General features: G+C 41.3%; 1 protein-coding gene across 1 annotated transcript in view; it reads left to right on the top strand.

Moving 5' to 3' along the window:
• Window positions 1-26,696, top strand: part of CDC40 (cell division cycle 40) — a 98,197-nt gene that overhangs the window by 52,636 nt on the left and 18,865 nt on the right. The window contains exons 4-8 of the mRNA XM_089664662.1: window positions 610-693; window positions 11,451-11,590; window positions 11,669-11,765; window positions 11,955-12,094; window positions 14,185-14,259. Of these exons, the coding sequence (XP_089520788.1) occupies window positions 610-693; window positions 11,451-11,590; window positions 11,669-11,765; window positions 11,955-12,094; window positions 14,185-14,259 (536 nt within the window). The remainder of the gene's footprint in view (window positions 1-609; window positions 694-11,450; window positions 11,591-11,668; window positions 11,766-11,954; window positions 12,095-14,184; window positions 14,260-26,696) is intronic.

Here is a 26,696-nt window from a genome sequence, read left to right as displayed (position 1 = left end):
CCCAAAGAAAATGTTGATTCTGAAAGGAAAGTAAAGATTTTCTGACAAATCTGTTGGGGTGTACTTATTTATGCTGAGCAGTGTGTGTGTTTGTGTTTAAGCAGAGGCGCTAGAGAGTAAATTGGTGGGTTGCTTTTTTTTTTTTTTTGTGTTAATGCACTTTAATTGCAAAACAAACCCCCACAAACTGCCGTACTTATCATGCAGGTTACAATATTATAGTTACAGAGGGAGGTCTAGCACTAGAATTATTGCTCTCACTATTACGTATACGGCGATATCTCACCTGTATGGTGCAAACACGGGTGTGACCTACATATGCATTCACTTCTGCGCGTGAGAATGGGGTTGCTTTATTTTTTTTTTAATTTTTGCACTGTCCCTTTAATTTTTTTTCTAACACTTTTATTCCTATCACATGAAATGTAAACATCCCTTGCAATAGAAAGAAGGCATGACAGGTCCTCTTTATGGAGAAATCTGGGACGAATAAGAAATCTGGAAAGCATCAATAAAAAGCAAGAAAGCATTCAGCCAGTTACTCCTGCTGTTAGGTTTTTATTGAACCACCACACCTCTAGCACTAGCTCATAGTGTTTTCTTTTCTAGGCTATGCCCTGGATCCATCTTTGGATATTCAGGATACAAGCACCAAATACATTGGTTCGGTGGATGAGGCTGAGAAAAACCAAGGTAAGTGAATATTTAGGTTTGAAAAGTCAATGTAATATTTGCATTGCTTCTCTTATTGTGTCCTTTCCCAACACAGCCTTACTTGCTTAAGTCTTCCAAATCAACAATAGGCAACATTCCAAACAGCTAGCATTTCAAATTTCATGTATTTATGAAAGAAAGTATCATATAAACAAATAACAATAAATTGTAGCTCATGCACAAGATCTCCCGACAGTTCCTTTTTCTAGAGGGAGGAGATCCATGCAAAAAAGTACAGTAATTAATGCACATCAATACACGTAGATAGACACCAGAAAGAACCTTTAATTATCATGTGGACACCCACGACCAGGAAGAGATGATTGTAGTATATACACAAGTTCCTCAGTTCCTCCATCTAGACAGAAGCAGACAAGGGAAGAGCAGGGAAGAAATGCAGGCACAAAGTACAGCAAATGGCAAAGATGCTAACTTGAGAAAGGGGTCTTTACTCTGCAAATGTTATAATTGCCACTTCTACCTAATTTTAAGTGTCCTCATGCTAGCTAAAGGTTCTTTCTGTTCTCTATCCACATGTATTGATGTGTGTTAATTGCTGTACTTTACACTTGGATCTCCTCTCTGTTCTAATGAAGATGTAAATGATGTTTGTAGCTGTGAGCCTGCTTCTGTCTAGATCGTGTTTTTTGACCAATTTTAAGACCTGGACTTTTCTGACACTTTTTGTTTACATGTCAAAATCAGTATTTGTTGTTAGAAAATCAGTTAGAACCCCCAAACATTGTTTTTTTTAAAGCCAAGGCCCTAAAGAATGAGTTTGGTGTTGAAATTGTTTTTTTTTTAAATCGGTATTTGCAAAGTGTTTTTTGAAATTTTTGGGAAAAAATACACTTTAATTAATTTTAAGGCACAAAAACACAATATAATAACCAATTGTTCAGAAAAATATAAAAAATGATGTTACAGTGAGTGCATAGATACCAAACATGTCACCCTTTAAAATTGTGCAGGCCCATGCAATGGCGAGACAAACTATCTACAGTACATTTTATTATTCAGACCATAGGCGATGCTTTTAAAAGCCTTTACAGGTTGCCACTTTTGATTTATACAAGCATCATCCTGGTAAAACCACTTAAAAGTCCAGTAATGTACTGGTACTTCACTGGTCCACAAGTTAAGGGAACCCAATCTATGGTTCTAGAACCAACATGTATACAATTAATTCTTTATGTACCAATGTTTACATTTGGGTGTGCATTATCCTAGTTTTTTGTTTTACTAACTTGAAAAAGTCTTGTTTTCATGTAAGGGTGCGAGTCTATCAAAAGGTATTTAGCATTGTATGATAACGTTTAATGTTGCAAAACCTGAACCCTAGGAAACAAGGTAATTTTGTACATTTGTAAAAATGAAATCTGTTGCAAGATTCAATGGAATTCTTTTGGTGGTTATAGTATGTAGATTTTTTTTTTAAAGATATCTATTATCAACAAGTCAGCATGCATTTAGTTCCCTAATACTAAAATTTGGTGGTGGTCATGCAGGGGAGAGCGGTCACCATTGGCTTCATTAGGCTGTGTTCTTCTAAACACAAGCAGTTACCTTATTTCAAATGTGACAGTTCTCTCTCCTGATACAGGGCATGCAGTGGGCATTCATGATGTAATGGATAGATTCAATATGCATTTTTTTTTTCTACTGCTACTTTTTCCCCGTAATATTATTGAATTCCTCTTTTCAAAATTGTGGTACTTTTTATGCACATTTAGACATGTTGGCTAATAATTATTTTCCATTTAGTTGACATATCTGGGATATTGTGAACAGCTCAGTGTTATGCAATATGTCAGTGATGATATCATCACATATTTTTGCGAAAATATACAGACCTATCTGATATGTAGCATTTAATCTGTAGATTATGCAAATTACATTACAAATTAAAATGACAGAGCGGGATCAGCACATGTTGAAGCACACAGTGCACAGACGTTACCAGAGTCAATAGCTAAAGACCTCCAAACTTCGTGTGGCCTTCAGATTAGCACAACAGCAGTGCGTAGAGAGCTTCATGGAATGGGTTTCCATGGCCGAGCAGCTGCATCCAAGCCTTACATCACCAAGTGCAATGCAAAGTGTCGAATGCAGTGGTGTAAAGCTTGCCGCCACTGGACTCTAGAGCAGTGGAGACGTGTTCTCTGGAGTGATGGATCACGCTTCTCTGTCTGGCAATCTGATGGGCATGTCTGGGTTTGGTGGTTGCCAGGAGAACGTAACTTGCCTTACTGCATTGTGCCACGTGTAAAGTTTGGTGAAGGGGGGTTTATGGTGTAGGGTTGTTTTTCAGGGGTTGGGCTTGGCACCTTAGTTCCAGAGAAAGGAACTCTTAAGGCGTCAGCATACCATTTTGGACAATTTCATGCTTCCAACTTTGTGGGAACAGTTTGTGGATGGCCCCTTCCTGTTCCAACATGACTGCGCACCAGTGCACAAATCAAGGTCCATAAAGACATGGATGAGTGAGTTTGGGGTGGAGGAACTTGACTGACCTCAACCCGATAGAACACCTTTGGGATGAATTAGAACGGAGACTGCGAGCCAGGCCTTCTTGTCCGACATCAGTGCATGACCTCACAAATGTGCTTCTGGAAGAATGGGCAAACATTCCCATAGACACACTCCTAAACCTTGTGGACAGCCTTCCCAGAAGAGTTGAAGCTGTTATAGCTGGAAAGGGTGGGCCAACTTAATATTGAACCCTACAGACTAAGACTGGGATTCCATTAAAGTCCATGTGCGTGTGAAGGCAGGCATCCCAATACTTTTGGCAATATATATTGTGTGTATGTATATATATATATGTGTGTGTGTGTGTGTGTATGTGTGTGTATATATATATATATATATATATAGTGAAGGAAGTATTTGATCCCCTGCTGATTTTGAATGTTTGCCCACTCACAAAGAACTGATCAGTGTAACAATCGAATGGTAGGTGTATTGTAACACTGAGAGATGGAATAGCAACAAAACATTCAAAAGAAATGCATGTCTAACAAATTTATGCACGGATTTGCATGTTCATGAGGGAAATAAGTATTTGATCCCCTTCACAAAACATGACTTAGTACTTGGTGGCAAATCCCTTGTTGGCAATCACAGAGGTCAGACGTTTCCTGTAGTTGGCCACCAGGTTTGCACACATCTCAGGAGGGATTTTGGCCCACTTCTCTAGGCAGATCCTCTCCAAGTCATTAAGGTTTGGTGGCTGACATTTGGCAACTAGAACTTTCAGCTCCCTCCACAGATTTTCAATTGGAATTATAGTCTGGAGACTGGCTAGGCCACTCCAGGACCTTAATGTGCTTCTTCTTAAGCCACTCCTTTGTTGCCTTGGCCATGTGTTTTGGGTCATTGTCATGCTGGAACACCCATCCACGACCCATTTTCAATGCCCTGACTGAGGGAAGAAGGTTCTCACCCAAGATTTGATGGTACATTGTCCCGTCCATCTTCCCTTTGATGCGGTGCAGTTGTCCTGTCCCCTTAGCAGAAAAACAAGCCCAAAGCAGAATGTTTCCACCACCATGTTTGACAGTTGAGATGGTGTTCTTGGGGTCATAGGCAGCATTCCTCCTCCTTTAAACACAGCGAGTTGAGTTGATGCCAAGGAGTTTTATTTTGGTCTCATCTGACCACAACACTTTCAACCAGTCCTCTTATGCATCATTCAGATGTTCAGTGGCAAACTTCAGACGGGCCTTGACATGTGCTTTCTTGAGCAGAGGGACCTTGCGGGCACTGCAGGATTTCAATCCTCATCGTCGTAGTGTGTTACCAATTGTTTTCTTGATGACTGTGGTCCCAGCTGCCTGGAGATCATTGACAAGATCCTCACGTGTAGCTCTGGGATGATTCCTCACTGTTCTCATGATCATTGACGCTTCATGAGGTGAGATCTTGCATGGTGCACCAAACCTAGGGAGACTGACAGTTGTTTTGTGTTTTTTTTCCATTTGCGAATGATTGCACCAACTGTTGTCACTTTCTCACCAAGCTGCTTGGCGATAGTTTGGTAGCCCAGTCCAGCCTTGAACAGGTCTATAATCTTTACCCTGACATCCTTGCACAGCTCTTTGGTCTTTGCCATGGTGGAGAGTTTGGAACCTGATTGTTTGATTGCTCCTGTGGACAGGTGTCTTTTTTACAGGTAACAAAATGAGAATAGCAGCACTCCCCTTTAAGAGACTGCTTCTAATCTCAGCTTGTTACCTGTATGAAAGACACCTGGTAGCCAGAAATCCTGCTGAATGATAGGGGATCAAATACTTATTTCCCTCATGAACATGCAAATCAGTGCATCATTTGTTAGACATGCATTTCTTTTGAATTTTTTGTTGCTATTCTGTCTCTCAGTGTTACAATTCACCTACCATTCGATTTTTAGACTGATCATTTCTTTGTGAGTGGGCAAACATTCAAAATCAGCAGGGGATCAAATACTTATTTCCTTGTGTGTGTGTGTGTGTGTGTGTGTGATTTTATTCTGCTACAAGTTTTTGGTAAAAAATCCAAATTAGTTTATATTGATTGCTTTGTGTGAAAGTTATAGCGTCTACAAACTATGGTATAGATACTGCAATTTAGGAAATTTTTCTTTGTTATACAGTGCTTTACTAGTTTAACTGACAATTGCGCGGTCATGCAATACGTTACATAAATTAAATTTATGTCCTTTTTTCACACAAATAAATAGAGCTTTCTTTTGGTGGTATTTGATTACCTGTGTAATTTTTATTTCTGGAGCTATAAACAAAAAAAGTTTTGAAAAAAATATTTTCTCATTTTTGTCATAAAAAATATCCAAAAAACTCAAATTTCATCCTAAATTTAGACCAAAATTTATTCTGCTACATGTTTTTGGTAAAAAAAAATCCCAATAAGTGTATATAGATTGCTTTGTGTGAAAGTTATAGCATCTACAAACTATGGTATAGATAATGGAATTTACACAGCTTTTACTTTCTGACTGCCCATCAAATGTCTTGATGTGCTAAAATACCAGGATAGTACAAACACCCCCAAATAACCCCTTTTCGGAAAGTAGACACCTTAAGTTATCTCCTGAGAGGCATATTGAGTCCATGGAAGATTTATTTTTTTTACCACAAGTTTCTGGAAAATGACAAAAAAAAAATTTTCTTTTCACACAAAGTTGTCATTTAAATGATATATTTCTCACACAAGTCATGGGTATATGTGGAATTACATCCCAAATTCATTCTGCAACTTCTACCGAGTATGGGGATACCACATGTAGGAGAATTTTTGGGAGCCTAGCCAGATACAGGAGCCTGAAATCCAATGGCCACTTTGAAAGCCTGAAGGTGTGTAACTTCCTCAGTTCTCTTCCTCACTACCTATCATGGTTTCGGAGGCCCTTAAATGCCAGGATAGCACAACACCCCCCCCTCCCCCCCCCAAATGAGCCCTTTTTGGAAAATAGGCATCCCAAGGAATTTAAAAAGCGGCATGGTGAGTACTTTGAGATCTGCAAAATACATTGGATTTCAGGCTCCTGTATGTGGCTAGGCTCCCAAAAATTCTATGCTGAGGGTTAGGCCCCAAAAAAATGTAAATTCAGAAACTGTATTGGGTTTCCATGGGAATGGTATGGCAAGGTTTGAATTTGGGTTGGCGGCGATAAATTGTGCATATAAATTGCTTTGATCCACAATCAATGCATACAGATCTTCTGTGAAAAACTGCTCCAAAAAAATCAAGGGGAGTAGTTAAATTTGCTGTTTTCACCTGAATTCCGGATTGGGCAGTGAATGGGGGTACGGGAAATACGGGTGCTGCAGAATTTGTGAGCTGCCAATCAAGATTTGCAAGCACATCCAGAAGGATACTATGGGCTCTATGGGCAAATTCTTGGTGGTTTCGGGACAATACTCATGCTCTCCACCGCAGCAGCTTGCACTGCACTTATGGGACTCGCTACATCACCAAGTGATACTGCAGCGTTGGCATGTGAAGGACCAGGATGTACTAGGCCGCTGGTGCTCGCCAGTTCACCAAAAGGTAGAGCGGCACTAGTACTGGCACTCTGCTGCATATGAGAGTCATCAAAATCTACTGGCAAGTGCTAGCAGAGATCAAGCCTGATTCTGCAAATACTGCGGTTGTGTGTGCAATGTATCAACTGACAGTGACCTACTGAAACTGCACTTGCTGGGGGAGAAGGGGGGGTGTAAGCGTAGGGGCTAAATGCAGGTGCTGGCAGGTGCCGTGGCTGATCCCACTAAAACTGCATTTTTGGGGACACTATACTAAAGTGAACGCTGGTATAGTGCTGATCTGATCAAAGATATTGATCCATTCAGACACTTTACTAGCAATAGAGGTTTATTGTGTATAAGCTTGTTCCTGGCAATCAAGGGGTTAAATGTGATTACTGGTGTACTGACGGGCAATCTTACGCTATCTGGGAGCAGCATGAATTACGTGTGTGTATGTATGTATGTATATATATGTGTGTGTGTGTGTGTGGTTTTGCGCACCCGTTCCGCCCTGTAGCAGTATTTCTGCTATAGGAAGGTCAGGAAGCAGTTACAGAAGCGGTTTGAGTTACGGCGCTGCGTTACTTTAACTGACAATTGCGCAGTCATACAACTCTGCACCCAAATTAAATTTATGTCCTTTTTTTCCCCCCCACGAATTGAGCTTCCTTTTGGTGGTATTTGATCGCCTGTGCATTTTTTATTTTTTGCGGTATACAAAAAAAAACAACAATTTTGAGAAAAAAAACTATATTTTGGACATTTTGCTATAAAACATGTCCAGTAAAAAAATGTAAAAATCAAATTTCAGCATTAATTTAGGCCAAAATGTATTCTGCGACATGTCTTTGCTAAAAAGAAAAATCCCAATACATGAAAATTAATTGGTTTACGTGAAAGTTATAGCGTTTACAAATGGCGGTATAGATACTGGGTTTTAAAAAAAAAAAAAAAAAAATTTTTTATACTAATAGCGGTGATCAGCGACTTATAGCGGGACTGCGGTGGACATTCTGACACTGGAGGGGAACTGAATTGGGGTCACTGACATCCTCAGTGACACCAATCCATGATCATTGCTAAAAAAAAAAAAAAAAAAAAGCACTGAGACTGTACTAATGGCACTGGGGAGGAAGGGGTTAACAGTGAGAGGCAATCAAAGGGTTAACTTTATGATGAGTGTTTTTTAGTAGGGGGCGGGGGTGTGTGCTTTACTGTATGTGTACTGTAGCAGTACTGTATGTGTACTGTGTGTGAATGGGGAGCAGGTTTGTTAAATTTGGTGTAATCGCTGTCACTCTCTCATACTGGTCCCTGGAAGTTCAGCATGGCACCTCATGGCAAATAACTCTCTGAGGATCTGAAAAAAAGAATAGTTGCTCTACATAAAGATAGCCTAGGCTATAAGAAGATTGCCAAGACCCTGAAACTGATCTGAAGCACGGTGGCCAAGACCATACAGCGGTTTAACAAGACAGGTTCCACTCAGAACAAGCCTCGCCATGGTTGACCAAAGAAGTTGAGTGCACGTGCTCAGCATCATATCCAGAGGTTGCCTTTGGGAAATAGACGTATGAGTGCTGCCAGCATTGCTGCAGTGGTTGAAGGGGTGGGCGGTCAGCTTGTCAGTGCTCAGGCCATACGCCGCACACTGCATCAAATTGGTCTGTATGGCTGCCATCCCAGAAAGAAGCCTCCTCTAAAGTTGATGTACAAGAAAACCCGCAAGCAGTTTGCTGAAGAGAAGCAGACTAAGGACATGGATTACTGGAACCATATCCTGTGTTCTGATGAGACCAAGATAAACGTACTTGGTTCAGATGGTGTCAAGCGTGTGTGGCGGCAACCAGGTGAGGAGTACAAAGACAAGTATGTCTTGCCTACAGTCAAGCATGGTGGTGAGAGTGTCATGGTCTGGGGCTGCATGAGTGTTGCCGGGACTGGGGAGCTACAGTTCATTGAGGGAACCATGAATGCCAACATGTACTGTAACATACTGAAGCAGAGCATGATCCCCTCCCTTCGGAGACTGGGCCACGGGGCAGTATTCCAACATAACGACCCCAAACACACCTCCAGGACGACCACTGCCTTGCTAAAGAAACTGAGGGTAAAGGTGATGAACTGGCCAAGCTTGTCTCCAGACCTAAACCCTATTGAGCATCTGTGGGGCATCCTCAAACGGAAGGTGGAGAAGCGCAAGGTCTCTAACATCTACCAGCTCCGTGATGTTGTCATGGAGGAGTGGAAGAGGACTCCAGTGGCAACCTGTGAAGCTCTGGTGAACTTCATGCCCAAGAGGGTTGAGGCAGTGCTGGAACATAATGGTGGCCACACAAAATATTGACACTTTCGGCCCAATTTGGACATTTTCACTTAGGGGTGTACTCACTTTTGTTGCCAGCGGTTTAGACATTAATGGCTGTGTGTTAAGTTATTTTAAGGGGACAGCAAATTTACACTGTTATACAAGCTGTACACTCACTACTTTACATTGCAGCAAAGTGTCATTTCTTCAGTGTTGTCACATGAAAAGATATGTTCACTTCTGTGAGATACTGTGTGTATGTGTGTATGTATGTATATATATATATATATATATATATATATATATATATATATAAAAATAAATGTATGTGTGTGTTTAAAATAGAAAAATTCCAATGGTCTCCTATTTTGCTGATAAGAGTGTCAGAGCTGGTCCTTCATAACTTAACCAGTCTGTTTACATCTCCACATCCTGAAGCAGTTCCTTTCAGCCACCCATAGAGGGAGCCAAAGGGAAGATAGGAAACTGGCTTCTCATTTATCCTAACATAGGGTCCATCTTTATTCTTCTGATCAGCCTTCTTTTTGGTGGCTGGGTGCAGCTGCTTCAAGAAGAGAAGATTTAACACACAACTTCACCCAAAACAGCGGGTACCTGGTATTGACAGGTACTTGCTTCCATTTCCACCTGGATGGCCTAGGCAGTCCGAGCAAAAGTTCTCCCCCAGCAGACTATAGGAGTAAAAAGGAATAAAAAAACAATGTATAATTTTTATTATATAAAATACAGTTGTGTCCAAAATTATTCAACCCCCACTGAAATTGAGTGTTTTGGCCAGTTTGACATTGCTTTTGATCATTCAGTCATCTTGCTTACATTTACATTAAAGAGGCACTTGTAGGTCAGACAAATATAACATAACAGTTATAATGAAATAACCACAAATGTCTTTTCTGTGCTCACAGCATTATCAGTTTTATTCAACCCCCAAGTGACATTCAATCTTAGTACTTAGTACAGCATCCTTTTACAGTTATAACAGCTTTTAAACGTGAAGCATAGCTTGACACAAGTGTCTTGCAGCGATCTACGGGTATCTTCGCCCATTCTTCATGGGCAAAGGCCTCCAGTTCAGTCACATTCTTAGGCTTGCGCACTGCAACTGCTTTCTTTAAGTCCCACCAGAGGTTCTCAATCGGATTTAAGTCTGGTGACTGCGATGGCCACTCCAAAATGTTCCAGCCTTTCCTCTGCAACCATGCTCTAGTGGACTTGGAGGTATGCTTGGGATCATTGTCCTGTTGAAAGGTCCAACGTCTCCCAAGCCTCAGGTGTGTGACGGACTGCATCACGTTTCCATCCAATATCTCCTGGTACTGAAGAGAATTCATGGTACCTTGCACACGCTGAAGCTTCCCTGTACCTGCAGAAGCAAAACAGCCCCAAAGCATGATTGACCCTCCACCATGCTTCACAGTAGGCAAGGTGTTCTTTTCATCATAGGCCTTGTTCTTCCTCCTCCAAACATAGCGTTGATCCATGGGCCCAAACAGTTCTAATTTTGTTTCATCAGTCCACAGAACACTATCCCACAACTTTTGTGGTTTGTCCACATGGCTTTTGGCATACTGCAGTCGACTCTTCTTATTCTTTGGAGACAGCAAGGGGGTACGCCTGGGAGTTCTGGCACGGAGGCCTTCATTACGCAGTGTGCGTCTTATTGTCTGGGCTGAAACTTCTGTACCCACATCTGACAAATCTTTTCTCAGTTCCTCAGCAGTCACACGGGGACTTCTCTCCACTCTACGCTTCAGGTAGCGCACAGCAGTCGAAGTCAGCATCTTCTTTCTGCCACGACCAGGTAGCGTTTCAACAGTGCCCTTTGCCTTGAATTTGCGAATGATGCTTCCTAAGGTGTCTCTTGGTATGTTTAACATCTTTGCAATCTTCTTATAGCCATTGCCCTTCCTGTGAAGAGAAATCACCTCTTCTCTTGTCTTCCTGGACCATTCTCTTGCCTTCACCATGTTTGTAACCACACCAGTAAATGTCTAGAAGGAGCTGAGTATCACAGTCATTTTAAAGCTGCCTAATTGGTGCTTATTATGCTTGATTGCTGCTCGGTGACATCCACAGGTGTTTTCAATACCTGATGGAAAGCACCTGTATGAACCTCTGTTCTTCAGAGTGGTAGTCTTTAAGGGGTTGAATAATTGTGGCAATGAAGAAACCACATAAGAACCATTTACTACTGTATTACATAAACAATTGATGTCATTTTAGTTGCATTTGGGTAGTTACAACGTCCTTGTAGGATTTGATTCTGAATACAATTCCAAATGTACACTATAGTCCCTAAACCCCTTTACAGCATTGGGGGTTGAATAATTTTGGACACAACTGTATAACCTTTTTACACATTGTATTTTTCTTTTGTTTAGGATTAACAGTATTTGAATCTGGTCAGAAAAAACTTGACAAGAGAAAAAAAGTAAAAGGTAGTGATGCTTCTGACATAGATGGCTTCCTTGGTCCATGGGCAAAATATGTTGATGAAAAAGATGTTGCCAAGCCATCAGAGGTAATATTGATGCATATAGCTCTTGTGTAGCATTTGCTCAGTTTGCTTGAAATTTAGTTTTGCTTTTCTGATTTATAGGAAGAACAGAAGGAGCTGGATGAGATAACTGCAAAAAGACAGAAGAGAGGCAAACAAGAAGAAGACAAACCTGCTGATGAGAAGACCATATTGCATGGTTTGTAGCTTTGTATACCACCTGTTGCATGCTGAATATTGTAATCAATACCCTTAAACTCAAACAGCCATTGTCATTGAAAAAGCCTGTCGTTGCTAGTGAACTGTGAAATTATTCTTTATTTTATATATACTTGTCTTTTTATGATAACCTTATCTGGCAATCCTTGCCACTCCTTTCTTTGTTTAGTTAAAGAAATGTATGACTACCAAGGCAGGTCGTATCTTCACATTCCTCAAGATGTGGATGTAAATCTACGCTCCACAGAAGTGCCAGAAAAATGTTACCTACCCAAGAAGCAGATCCATGTCTGGTCTGGGCATACAAAGGTAAAGCATATAGTTTGGCTTTAACTCTGATTGTGCATATCGTTCTAATAAGTCACTCAACAAGAATTACTGGAAAAATATGTTGTGTACTAAATGTTGTTGTTCTTGTAGATACAATAATTAACCTTCAACTTCTGCTCTGACCTAATGCCAAGCGAATATTCTTTTTCCAAATGCTACAAGGATGTCGGCACACATCCTTGCATGCTAGATGTGCCCTAAATACATTAGAAATACTTTATGGAATGAAAAGATGAGGACCAGAATGAAAGTGCGAGTAGCTTTTCCCTCCAGAGTTCTCATTCCAGAGACACTTTTTCTGCTTCTTCTGAGTCATCACAAAGTGTTTCTTCATAAGCCACATCTTCAAGTTAGGAAGTGTTGCAAACAACTGCCTCCCAAAAATACACAATCCCTTCATTTATAGATAAAATGACACCTGAAAATCAGGATAACATTGATCAAGTCTTTTGCAAGATCAATATATGCTTCTGGATCAGCATTGTCCATAAATGAAAATGCATATTGACAAGAAGCTTTTAAAATATTATGAGGGAAAGGGGGTGGTTACCTGTTCTCATGTGTAATTGAAATGTTCTTAACATGTACAGTCCTTGTTATTTCTTTTGTAACAAAGAATACAGTTTTAAAAAGCAAGTTTAGTTTATTTACGGAAAAGGCTGTAGTTTTATTTCAAGCATAATACTTTTATATATACTGCATTTCACAATCCCAGTGCAACAAAAAGACTTTCAATTTGTAAAACTACTCCACACTTTTTTTTTTTTTTCTCCAAGATTACCATTTTTTTCCATAAAAATACAAGTGAAAAAGTTTTTTCTTCATGGTTTCAGAATTTCTCACAATTTTACATCTTTAGTTCTATGTGAAAATTTCAGCAATCATTACATTCTCTTGTATTAGAATAAAGAAAAATTCCAGGTATGGATATTTTTAAATGGCTACATTGGTCCTGTTTGGACCAATGTAGCTTTGCATATACTATACTAGTGTGATCCCACTAGAAACTGGTAATCACTGTAGCAGACACTGCTACTACAGTGATATCCACTTGGTTCCATGTCCCATTCCAAGTGGATGCCCTGCTGCATTGTGAAAACAGGATTGTCTGCTGGGCACAGGTGCCATGTGGTGATCGCTTTGTATATTCTCAGTGAAAGCAAAGCCTTCTCTGATTGGACGAGCTAGAGAGGTGGGGTGGTAACGTGCTCTCCACCTTCTCCAATCAGAGAATACTAGTGGTGATCACTCTAGTAGCATTGCCTACTACAGTGACTTCCAATTTCCAAGGGGATCCCACAGGTATGGAATATGCATAGTTACATTGGTTGAAGCTGAACCAATGTAAACATATTAAATACCCTAACCTGGAATTCTTCTTTAAAGCTACATTGACCACACAGGGCTACTGATTTATGCTGGTGGATCCAAATGCCTGCACACACTGTTAGCGGTGTGATTTCTATGCTGTGCAAATCATTAGTGGCCTCCAACCAACCCTGAACGCTTAAAGTGTGTGTCCAGGGCCAACTTTGGCTGCACAGAAATTGGCTGCAACTAATCAGCCAGTTTGAATGTGGCCTTAGGACAGAGTGTTGCTGCATCCAGAGGCAATGTTTATTCACTTCTGAACACTGCAAACTATGTGCTCCTGGCCACCTGTGAGAGTGTAGCCTTAATTGCATAAGCATGGATTAGATCTGTGTCACACACAAATTAAGGCCTCTGTATGTAGCTTGTCCCTGGCAAAAGGAGGCTTCAATAAACCTTTGGTTTAAAAGACTTTAGATTGGTGTACAGCAAAGTCAGTGTAAAGTGTATTGTAATTAATAACATAACTTCTCAATGTAGTAACAATAGGATTTACAACGAAGTTGTGTTACTTTTTCAAAGCGCCCCATCTGCACTACATGCATTTACCTGGTCAGGAATTTTCCCTTTTAACCTATTATAATTTAATTCAACAGCATTATAACTAGTGCTTAATTTTTACTTTTGTATTACCTACTCAGAAGTCTTCATTTAAATGCATTTTGTTTTGTTAAATCTCCTCTCTACTTTCCTTCAAGGGAGTCAGTGCTGTGAGGTTATTTCCTCTCTCTGGACACTTACTGCTGTCTTGTTCCATGGACTGCAAGATTAAGGTTAGTAAATGCACATACCAGTACCAGATCAGGAAAGATAAGCTAGAGTGATGTTTTTTAAACCTTATATTACAGTGAAAGACTTTAATGACTCAGGGACAATAATGTCTGAGAGCATGCATTTTCTTAAAGTTTATTCATGATCGTTCCTTTTATTTCAGCATGCTTGGTTTTTGAAGTAGAAATAATCAATAGTATGTTGCTTAGCGGCAGTCTTTTGCTGCTATGGAACACAAACCGCTACATGCATCTAAAGTACTGAGAAGCTATGTCAGTTGTACTTTTACATAATTTTCCTGATCATTATTCCTTACAGGCTGTCCTAGTTTTTTTTTTTGTTTTTTTTTTTTCTCTCCTTCTCTCCCTCTCTCAGCGCCCCTTTGTCTTGCCACATTGAGGATCTGGGAAGAGGGGAAGCCATGCAGGAAGAAGACCCTAGGGAGAGGGCATATGCAGATGGATAGCTTGGGGAGAAGGAATCTCCTCCAGGTTGGGGAGCTTGGGAGGAGGGGAAGCCAAGGAATAGTAGGGCCATGCAGGCATGGAAACCTGAGAACAGGGGAGGTTGTGCAAGCAGAACTAAGTAACATAAAATAAGCTTTCAGAGATGTATGTAATAAAAATATGCAGCGCTCATATATTGGAAATTAACCTGATCACATATATTAAATATAAATTAAGCAAGATTCATGATAAGAATAAAACGTTAAAGTATAAACATATTAAATTCGTGACTTCTGTGGTGCATCCGAGGTTGTGAAACCAGAGGGAAGTTCGTGACTTGTGGTGAAAAACTGAGAATAGCTTGCACTAACCAGATGTCCCAGCACATGAAGCATGGAGTAATTAAGACCATTTACCATTTTGAAATTACTGCTTAAATAAATACAATACTACACTATCAAAGCTTCTGGCCTGTGGCTCTCTTATTTTGGAGGGAGCCCGGGCCTTTTGAAGGTGCTCGGTTCCTCTTGGTCTCCTGTGGGTTGCTGACTGACTTGCTGGATTAATCCCTCCATTGGCTGATGTATATCTCTGGGATCCCCGTCCTGCTGTCCTGGGAACATGACATCTAGTGGCGAGAGATAAGATGACATCATCCCCTTCAGTGGCTTCCTTTCAGAGTACCAGGAGTAGGTCTTAATTACTCCTTGCTTCATGTGCTGAGACATCTGGTTAGTGCAAGCTATTCTCAGTTTTTTCACCACAAGAGTCACAAACTTCCCTCTGGTTTCTCAACCTCGGATGCACCACAGAAGTCACGAGTTTAATATGTTTATATTTTAACGTTTTATTCTTATCATGAATCTTGCTTAATTTATATTTAATATATGTGATCAGGTTAATTTCCAATATATGAGCGCTGCATATTTTTATTACATACTATCCAAAGTTTTTTTGAGGTTCACTTTCTATGCTAGCAGCTCAATTAATTAATCTATTAATTCACATATTCATCTATTTATTTGATTAACTATTAGACACCTAGCGCTGTTGCACTTTATTCCACTTTTCACAGATGTATATTCTTCAGAGCTATTCAAAGATATGATACACAATTATGTTTCTGGTATGTAATATACTTATTTAATCTTTAGTAAAAAGTTTTTTGTAATTTTTTTTGCATATGCAGCATGGAAAAAGGGGAAATAAAGTGCTATAGCTCAATATAAGTTCCATTAAATATTTCCAACAAGATGGCATTGTAGTTAGGCTGATAAAGGCAAGCAGTGGAAGCAGGACACATCAGTACATCTGTCACACCTTCTTCCTCCCTCACAAAAATATTGTAGCCAGCTGTTAATATTAATAAAATTATATACAATTCATTACAGTATAGAGCAGGCCTAGCATGAGAATATTAAGTTCATGGTAAGCAACGTGTAGTGTAACAGTTACTGGTATTCACTCTTACAGAGATCTTGATATTGCTTCTGACCATGCCTTCTTTTTTCATTCTCCTAACAAGACATCTTTATTAAGCACCATTCATTGTCAGCATCTTGCTGGAATAAGATGCCAGCCTAGAGATGACACATTTTATGTAAATCCTGACACCTATTCAGTAGACTTTATGTTCTTAGCAGTGTGCAGGCCTCTCACATCATGGTCTCCTACATCTCCCTTTCAAGGTGTGAACAACTAGGGTAAAAAATAAAATCAATCTCATGAAACATTGAGACTGTGTACTATATTTCATCCGATTAGCTTTTCTTATAGTCTTGTTAGGATGAATAAATGAGTAATTGTAGGGCTGAAATGTTGCCTAAAGAAGGGTTGGCTCCCTTCTGTGTCACTCAGTAAACATGGAGAATCACCTTTTTAGAACTCTTTTTAGCCAACCCAATAAGCTTCAAACTAATGTGTGCGCATACATGTGCTTTAAGTTGAACTTTTATTTTCTTTTTCTGGTTAGTTTACACAGTGTTCTGGGAAATGTCCATGAAACCTGAACACCAAATGCTTTGGAATCCTCTGTTTACTGAACGACTTGAATTATTTATCGGGAGTGGTGTTATCTTCCCAGCAGGAGTGAGATAAGAGTATTGTCTCTGAGGGTTTTCATTTACCTAGGTCATGGTATCACTGGTGCTAGTTGTTATTACAGACTTTAGATCAAAAATATATGGATTCTGAGAGATCAGTTATTGTTTGTAGTGATTGCAAACAAAAAGTTAAAAAATAAATAACAAACAGGTTTATATTTACTTTCTCTGTGCAATGGAATTGCACAGAGCGGCCCCGATCCTCCTATTCTCGGGTTCCCCGATGATGTTTCTGGCTGTTCTTCTTGGTGTGCCACCATAGGAAGCCGCTCCCTATAATGGCATACGTGCAGGCTCGATCCCAAGCCACTGTGCCTGTGTCCATAAACACAGACAGCATGGCTCGGCCCCACCCCTGCTCCTATATCACAGGATTTGACTGACAGAAGCAGGAACAAATGGCTCCTGCTGCCTCAGCAAAGCTTGTGAGACTGGGAAGTGAGAGGAGAGAGTCACTACAGGCAGGCACACAGCGTTGGATCAAGTGAGGACTCGGGTAAGTATTAGGTGGGTGAGGGGGCTATATTTTTACTTAACACCTTCCTGCCCGGCCTGTAGCAGATTGACGGCCGGGTGGGACACGCCTCCTTCTGACTGGGTGTCATATGATGTCCTGTCCGATGGAACTGCTCACAGGACCTTGCAGTGGTGCTATCTGCCACTGGATGTATCCAGTGTCCTGTGACCAATCACAGCAGATCACATGACAATTTTATACAATGGATGGCTTCCTGTCATGCCATCCATTGTATATAATTGTGTTGTTAGCAGTGATTGGTCAAAGCAGTCACATGGTACAGACAGGGCCAATCACAGCCCATCTACATCATGTGATGAGCTTTGTCCAGTTACAGCTATTCACAACAAAAGACTGAATGAATCAGTTTCATTCAGTAGCAATGATTACAAATATCCATGAAATACATTGGTATTAGCAATCATAATGTGTGAAAAAAAAAAATCCTGATCAGTTGCCCAGCGTAGTTCAATGTTACTATGGTAACATTGTATTGCTTTGGTCACAGTGTGTTGGAAAAAAAAGTAAATAAAAAGAAAAAAAATAATGTAATAAAAAAAAATAGAAAAAATTTTTTTTTTTTTTTTTTTTTTTTTTACATACTGTCACCAGTCAGTGTCCCTGATCACCACCACACCAGTTATATAATAATGCTGTACTGGACTGTTGACAATATGTTTTGTGGGTTTTTTTTTTTTTTTTTGTGGTTTTGTTTTTTTTTTTTAATTTTACATTTTCCAAAAAATTGTAACAAAAATTACAACCTCCAAAAAACTCACCATACCTCCTAATAAATACCTTAAACTGTCTATTTTCCAAAAATGGGTAATTTGGGGGGTATTTGTACTATCCTGGCGTTTTTGGGGGCCTCAAGAAATGAGATGGGCCGCCAGGACATTGATTGATCGATTGTCGGATATATAATATATACCATGGTTTGTGGACTCTAACTTTCCTACAGACTGAATAATATACACTAATTTGGAAAATTTTCACCAAAGAAATGTAGCAGAATACATTTTGACCTAAATTTATAAGGAAATGTTTTTTATTTGCAAAATTTTATAACCGCAATGAAGAAAAACACGCTTTAAAAAAAAAAATTTTTCAGGGTATTGTTTATTTCACAAAAAATAAAAACTCAGTGGTGATTAAATACCACCAAAAGTAAGCTCTATTTGTGTGAAAAAAATAAAAAAAGTTCATGGGTACAATGTTGCACGACCGCACAATTGTTATTCAAACTGCGACAACACTGAAAGCTGAAATTTGGCCTTGGCAGGAAGGGGGTAAAAGTGCCTGGTATTGAAGTGGTTAAAAAACATTTTGGCTTTTAAAACCACTTTTACCATACTATTATTCCAAAAAATGTAGGACTAGTTATTAAAAACAAAATTAGGACTTTCAATGTATCCAATATACAGTGGGTATAGAAAAGAATCACCCCCCTTTTTAAAAAAAATCACATTTTGTTGCTTTGCAGCCTGAAACGAAGACAGACACAGTTGTTTTAATTTATCAGCTGTATTTAGTGCAACTTAGAACATCCAAGTGAAATACAGTGGGGAAAAAAAGTATTTAGTCAGCCACCAATTGTGCAAGTTCTCCCACTTAAAAAGATGAGAGAGGCCTGTAATTGGCATCATAGGTAGACCTCAACTATGAGAGACAAAATGAGAAAAAAAATCCAGACAATCACATTGGCTGATTTGGAAAGAATTTATTTGCAAATTATGGTGGAAAATAAGTATTTGGTCAATATCAAAAGTTCATCTCAATACTTTGTTATATATCCTTTGTTGGCAATGACAGAGGTCAAACGTTTCCTGTAAGTCTTCACAAGGTTGGCACACACTGTTGCTGGTATATTGGCCCATTCCTCCATGCAGATCTCCTCTAGACCAGTGATGTTTTGGGGCTGTCGCTGGGCAACACGGACTTTCAACTCCCTCCAAAGGTTTTCTATGGGGTTGAGATCTGGAGACTGGCTAGGCCACTCCAGGACCTTGAAATGCTTCTTACGAAGCCACTCCTTCGTTGCCCAGGCGGTATGTTTGGGATCATTGTCATATTGGAAGACCCAGCCACGTTTCATCTTCAATGCCCTTGCTGATGGAAGGAGGTTTGCACTCAAAATCTCACGATACATGGCCCCATTCATTCTGTCCTGTATATGGGTCAGTCGTCCTGGTCCCTTTGCGGAGAAACGTCCCCAAAGCATGATGTTGCCACCCCCATGCTTCACATTAGGTATGGTGTTCTTTGGATGCAGCTCAGCATTCTCTCTCCTCCAAACATGAGTTGTGTTTCTACCAAACAGTTCTATTTTGGTTTCATCTGACCATATGACTTTCTCCCAATCCTCTTCTGGATCATCCAAATGCTCTCTAGCAAACTTCAGACGGGCCCGGACATGTACTGGCTTAAGCAGGGGGACACGTCTGGCACTGCAGGATCTGAGTCTCTGGCGGCATAGTGTGTTACAGATGGTAGCCTTTGTTACGTTGGTCCCAGCTCTCTGCAGGTCATTCACTAGGTCCCCCCGTGTGGTCCTGGGAATTTTGCTCACCATTCTTGTGATCATTTTGACCCCACAGGGTGAGATCTTGCGTGGAGCCCCAGATCGAGGGAGATTATCAGTGGTCTTGTATGTCTTCCATTTTCTAATTATTGTTCCCACAGTTGATTTGTTCACACCAAGCTGCTTGCCTATTGCAGATTCAATTTTCCCAGCCTGGTGCAGGTCTACAATTTTGTTTCTGGTGTCCTTCGACAGCTCTTTGGTCTTCACCATAGTGGAGTTTGGAGTGTGACTGTTTGAGGTTGTGGACAGGTGTCTTTTATACTGATAACAAGTTCAAACAGGTGCCATTGATACAGGTAATGAGTGCAGGACAGAGGAGCCTCTTAAAGAAGAAGGTACAGGTCTGTGAGAGCCAGAATTCTTGCTTGTTTGTAGGTGACCAAATACTTATTTTCCACCATAATTTGCAAATAAATTCTTTCCAAATCAGCCAATGTGATTGTCTGGATTTTTTTTCTCATTTTGTCTCTCATAGTTGAGGTCTACCTATGATGCCAATTACAGGCCTCTCTCATCTTTTTAAGTGGGAGAACTTGCACAATTGGTGGCTGACTAAATACTTTTTTGCCCCACTGTATATAACACCAACATATCAGAAAAAAAAATTCAAAAACAGAATCACTGAGTTGGAAAAAGAATCACGCCCCTCCTAATGACTTGTAAACTCAATTAGGTGTAGCCAGTCACCTTCTCAATGGCACACAAAGCCATTTGACTTTCAGCTGTGGTCATTTTGATTACCTCAGCATGAAAAAATCTTTTTTGGAGCATTTCAGTCCCTGGTAGTGCAATTTGTGCTGTGTGGCAGGTCACATTATCCTGCTGAAAGAGGTTGCTGCCATCCGGGAATACCATTTCCATGAAGGGGTGTAGTTGGTCAGCAACAATGCTTAGATAGGTGGTACGTGTCAAAGTAACATCCACATAGATGACAAAACACAAGGTTTCCCAGCAGAACATCCCAAAGCATCTCATTGCCACTGCCTCCGTTGGCTTGCCTTCTTCCCATAGTGTATCCTGGTGCTGATTTTTTTCCTCCAAGTATGCGATGCACAGCACCCGGTCATCCACTTAATGTAAAAGAAAATGAGATTCATCAGACCAGACCACCTTCCATTGCTCCGTGGTCCAGGTGTGCTCATTGTAGGCTCTTTTGGCTGCTGACGGGGGTCAGCATGGGAACCGTAACCGGTCTGTGGCTAAACAGACCCATACACAATAAACTGATGCCCATTTTTTCCTGCTTTCAACACACAAGCTTTAGGACAACATGTTTATTTGCTGCCTAATATATCCCACCGACTTCCAGATGCCATTGTAACAGGTTTAACAGTGTTATTCACTTAATCTGTCAGTAGTCATAAAATTAAGGCTGATCAGTGTATCAAACAATTGATTATCAATGGTACTAACCTATTTTCTCAGAAAATTGGTTTGAAGCTGGTGAATTAATTAGGCCTCTCTTAATAGTTACTTGTAGTATATAGGTCAGTGTTTAATTTCTATATGCAATAATTGGTAATCTAAATCATCCCCTCTTGGATCACGTGGATGCAGTTAATAGAAAATTAATACAAGAAAGATTGTAATGGTGATATAAAGCGATATGTCTGCCATTTGGGATATTCATATGTGCATTTACACTGAAATCTGCATGGTCATAAAATCTTGACCGAAAGAGAGATTTTTCTTTCCAATAGTGATGCCCCCTCATTTATTATTATTATTATTATTATTATACAGTATTTATAAAGCGCCAATAGTTCGCTCAGCGCTGTCCATTACAGAGGGGGACAGAACATGTGACAGAACAATACCAATACAATGCAAAACATGAGGGGATTGAGGGCCCTGCTCTTTCGAGCTTACAATCTAGGAGGGAGGGGATGGTGGCACAGGAGGAGATAGCTGTGGGGGATGGAGTGGTAGGAAGAGTGGAGGAGGTCGGCAAGTTAGCAGGGGGTGGGGTAGGCTTCCCTTAAGAGATGGGTTTTCAGGGTGCGCCTAAAGGAGAGGAGAGTAGGTGATAATCTGATGGGTTGGGGCAGGGAGTTCCAGAGGATGGGTGACACCCTGGAGAAGTCCTGGAGGCAGGCATGGGAGGAGAAGACCAGGGAACTAGAGAGGAGGTCTTGTGAGGAGCGGAGTGTGCGTGCTGGGCGGTACTTGGATATTAGGTCAGTGATGTAGTTCGGGGCAGTATGGTGGACAGCTTTGTACGTCAGCGTTAGGATTTTGAATTTGATCCGTTGCGCAATCGGAAGCCAGTGGAGGGATTGGCAGGGGGGGGTGGCGGAGACAGAGCGGTTGGAAAGGTGAATGAGTCTGGCAGCCGTATTCCGGATCGACTGAAGCAGGGATAGCCAGCGGTGAGGCAGGCCAGTGAGGAGGGAGTTGCAGTAGTCGAGTCGTGATATGATGAGGGAGTGGATGAGCTGTTTAGTGGTTTCTGGAGTTAGGAACGTGCGGATTTTGGCGATGTTGCGGAGGTGGAGTCTGCACGAGTTTTGTTAAAGATTGGACTTGGGGCTGGAAGGATAGGTTGGAGTCCAGAATGACACCAAGTACTCTGGCCTGCGGGCGGGTTTGATGGTAGCGTTATTCGATGTGATAGAGAAGTCAATGGGGGGTAGTGTCCGGGCTGGGGGGAAGACAAGAAACTCGGTTTTGGAGAGGTTCAGTTTAAGGAAGTGGAGCGACATCCAGTCTGATATGTCGCTCAGTAGGTGTGTGATTCGGGCAGAGACCGAGGGGGTGAGGTGGGGGGTTGAGAGATAGATTTGTGTGTCGTCGGCATAGAGGTGGTAGTTGAAGCCGTGAGAGTGTATGAGTTGGCCAAGGGAGGAGTTGTAGATGGAGAAGAGAAGGGGCCCGAGGACAGAGCCTTGAGGGACCCCAACAGAGAGGGGGAGTGAGAGGGAGGTGGTAGCATTATAGGTAACGCTGAAAGAGTGTTGTGACAGGTAGGATGAGAGCCAGGAGAGAGCATATTCTCTGAGGCCGAGGGAGTGTAGTTTTTTTTTTTGAGGAGGGGGTGGTCGACTGTCGAAGGCCGCAGAGAGGTCAAGGAGTAGGAGCACTGAATAGTGGCCATTAGCTTTGGCGGTTAGCAGGTCGTTGGAGAGTTTGAGTAAGGTAGTTTCGGTGGAGTGTAGGGGACGGAAGCCAGACTGTAGGGGATCGAGGAGGTTGTTGTCGTTGAGGTGAGAGCATAGGCGGGTGTAGACGAGGCGCTCGAGGAGTTTAGATGTAAATGGGAGCAGGGAGATGGGTCTGAGGTTGTTCGGGTCATTGGGGTTCAGGGAGGGCTTTTTAAGTATGGTGGTGATGTGTGCATGTTTCAGAGGGGAGGGGAAAGTGCCGGAGGGGAGGGAGAGATTGAAGATGTGGGTGAGGGAGCGTAGGATGGAGGGGGAGGGAGGTCGTAGGAGTTGTGAGGGGATAGGGTCGAGGGGGCAGGTGGTGAGGCAGGCATCAGAGAGGATCTTGGAGACTTCCTCGATGGTAGTAAGGTCAAAGGTGTGGAGTGTTGGGGGAGCTTCAGTATGAGGAATGTAGGGTGGGGTGGAAGAGGAGGTCAGAGCAGTGGTGGGGCCGTAGGAGAGGGGTGATGAGGGGGTAGCTGAGTGAGGGGGAAGGGGGTTGGAGGGAGTTTGAGCAGCGACGAAGTTAGAAATTTAGCATATACTGCAGATTATGCCTGTAGTTACGCAACCTACATAGTGTTTGAGGACAATCAGGTTTCCTTTCGGCAGAATTGTTCCCCTCTGTACCCTTCCATACCCCCCCCCAAAAAAATATATTGCAATAACTACAGGAATCACATTTGTGGGTTCCCATATTGACACATTGGTTTCTTCTTTCATCCCCTGTATAGTGCCTTTTAACCTCCATGGCGGTATTCCTGAGTGTAGTTCAGGGTAAAGTTTCAGTACCACAAGCGGTAAACCCGAGCTACACTCGGGCTTGCCATGCGGCGCTGCTCCGGGATCCCTCGATCACTTACCTTGTCCTGTGCTCCTGCGATGTCCCTCCTGCAGTGTCCCCTGTAATGTCCTCCGGCGGATGCCGGCATCTGTCATCTGGGTTCCGTCCCCTGCAAACGTTGGGACGTACGGGGACGGAACTGGCGGGAAGTTTGAAAATGACAAAAAGTGACATTCACTAAATACACTAAAATCACACAGCATAACATTACTGTATCAAACCATTTCACATGCATTTTGTCCCTAGTGCTTTGTCCTGTGCTCTGCCTGCATTTTTACCGTTCTTTCTGTCTGGAAACTGTGAAATGTCCATGGCGTCCAAAAAGCGTCCCTTTAGGTCAAAAGCGGTTTTAGACCAGCTAGAGAACAGCGATCGTAAATTAGAACTACTTGCAGAATTGAGTGATAATGATTTGTGGGGAAGTTCGTCATCAGACAGGGAAAACGATTCTGTGACTTTGCTCAGCGATGTGCGAACTTGGCGCTATATTTCAAATTTCAGTGTTTTTGGTTTGATTATATTATTGAATAAAATGTATTATTATGTTATTTTTTATGATTATTATATTATAATTTATGATTTCGTGTTTCAAATTTTAACATACCCGGGATGTTTACTAGACTCTTGTTCGGACAGATTTCAGTGAGTTATTCCTAAAAATTACAGGCCTACAATAAAAAAAAAAACATATTTCCATGCACAAAAAATGTACTGCTTTGAGCACAGAAATATGGACCTAATCAGACCGCTAGGGAGGTTAAAATGAGTTCCAGACGTTTTTTTTGTTTATTAAAAGTCAGCAGCAACAAAAAATGTAGCTGCTTACTTTTAATAAACTCACACTTACCTGTCCCAGAGACAGCTTGTGGCTTCACAGCCTGGTGCCCACTGCTCATGCGCGAGTCACGCTGCGCCTCCTAATTGGTGCTGCAGTTTTCTGGGACATGTGAAAGTTCCCAGGAGACTGCAGGAGGGAGGAAGGGGGCCGAACCTCTTTCTCTCTTCACCGCGGCGAAGTGAGCCTGAAGTGGGAGCAAGGAGCGGGTATCTGTCAAAAGCAGGTATCCCCTCCCCCCTCTCCCCTAAAAGGTGCCAAATATGCAGGGGGGGGGGGCAAATAAGAGGAGCTTCCGCTTTTGAGCGCTTTACCTAGTTTATCATTAATAGAGGTTGCCTGCCTGAATAAAATCTTCGGGGTAAATTGCATTACTCTAGCACTAGATGCTGATATTTACAAAGTCTTCCCTTAATTTTGTTTATGTTGGCATAATATGTTAGAACTTTTATGTCTTTAGTTTGGCCCTTTTTTATATGCTTTCTTGCTATAACCCTTTCCGAAAGGTAATTTTGCTACTGCTTATTTTTGAAAATGAAACAGTTGCATCTGAAATGACAATATTGGCTATAGGGGATGCTTTTTATCAGGAGGACTGGGTGTGTACTGCTGGCATGTAAAATACACTCACTGACCACTTTATTAGCTACACAGGTTCAATTGCTTAGTAACACAAATTGCTAATCAGCCAATCACATGGCAGCAACTCAATGTATTTGGACATTTACACGTGGTGAAGACAACTTGCCGAAGTTCAAATCGAGCATCAGAATGGGGAACAAAGGGGATTTACGTGACTTCAAACGTGGCCTGGTTGTTAGTGCCAGATGGGCTGGTTTGAGTATTTCAGAAACTGCTGATCTACTGGGATTTTAACGCACAACCATCTCTAGGGTTTACAGAGAATGGTCCAAAAAAGAGAAAATATCCAGTGAATTGCAGTTGTGTGGAAGAAAATGCCTTATTGATGTCAGAGGAGATCATGCAGACTGGTTGCTGCGACATTCAGATGGTAGGGTCAGAATTTGGGGTAAACATGAAAGCATGGATCCATCCTGCCTTGTATAAACAGTTCAGGTTGGTGGTGGTGTAATGGTGTGGGGGATGTTTTCATGGCACTAGCAATGTTTACCTAATAAAGTAGCCAGTGAGTGTAGTATTCCGAGCAGTAGGTTTATGATGGAGTTTTGAGGCCAAAGTGGCATCTTTCTATTACAAACATCTGATCATCAAAGAATGAAATTTTGACGTGAATTGTAAATAAAACTCATTCGAACGTAAGCAGGTACTAATAGTACCTAATTAATTAAATTAATTAATAGCTCATATTAATTTGAACTGCTCTCCCATGAGGCCTGTTTTCTCTGGGGTGGGCAGCCTCATTGGGAACCCTAGTAAATTGATTAATGTTCATTTTCGACCAAATATGACCAGGCTGCTTTCATATGTAAAGGATATATTTTGTAACTGACAAAGGAAAGCTTACATATACCTACAAACACTTGACTTCTTGCTATTTGATGTTGAGGCCTTGTATAGCAGCATACTAAAGACCTTGAAATTGTCTAGATGTTTCTGCAGAGCAGCAGGATTTCTCCCAAGCTCTTTGCTCTTAGCTCCCCAATCTGCGTCTTTATGAGGAAGTCTTGCTGCTCTTGTTGGAGGTTTGATCTTTTATTTTGTAACAAGTGCAGTGGGAGAACTTTGAAACTGTAAGAGGTGATTGTGCGGTGCGGATTGAAGCTCAGGTTTTACGGCTAATTGATACAGTAGTTGTTCACCGTTTCATGTTGGGTTTAGATCAGGTCCAGCACAGGATTAGCTCAGGATTTTATCCTGTTCACAGATATGCAGTTTAGAGACGGTTCCCTTAGAATTCAATAGCCTGTAATCCGCGCCTGAACCGGACCGCACTGCTCAGAAATCGAACATGACTTTTTTTCAAACTGCACTTAATCTGCACTGCCA

This window comes from Staurois parvus, unplaced genomic scaffold, assembly GCF_062004578.1.
Source record: "Staurois parvus isolate SC_StPar_1 unplaced genomic scaffold, SC_StPar_1.0 ptg000048l, whole genome shotgun sequence".
NCBI lineage: Eukaryota > Metazoa > Chordata > Amphibia > Anura > Ranidae > Staurois > Staurois parvus.
Note: the sequence above shows the minus strand (reverse complement) of the source record. Positions and strands in the feature narration are given on the sequence as shown.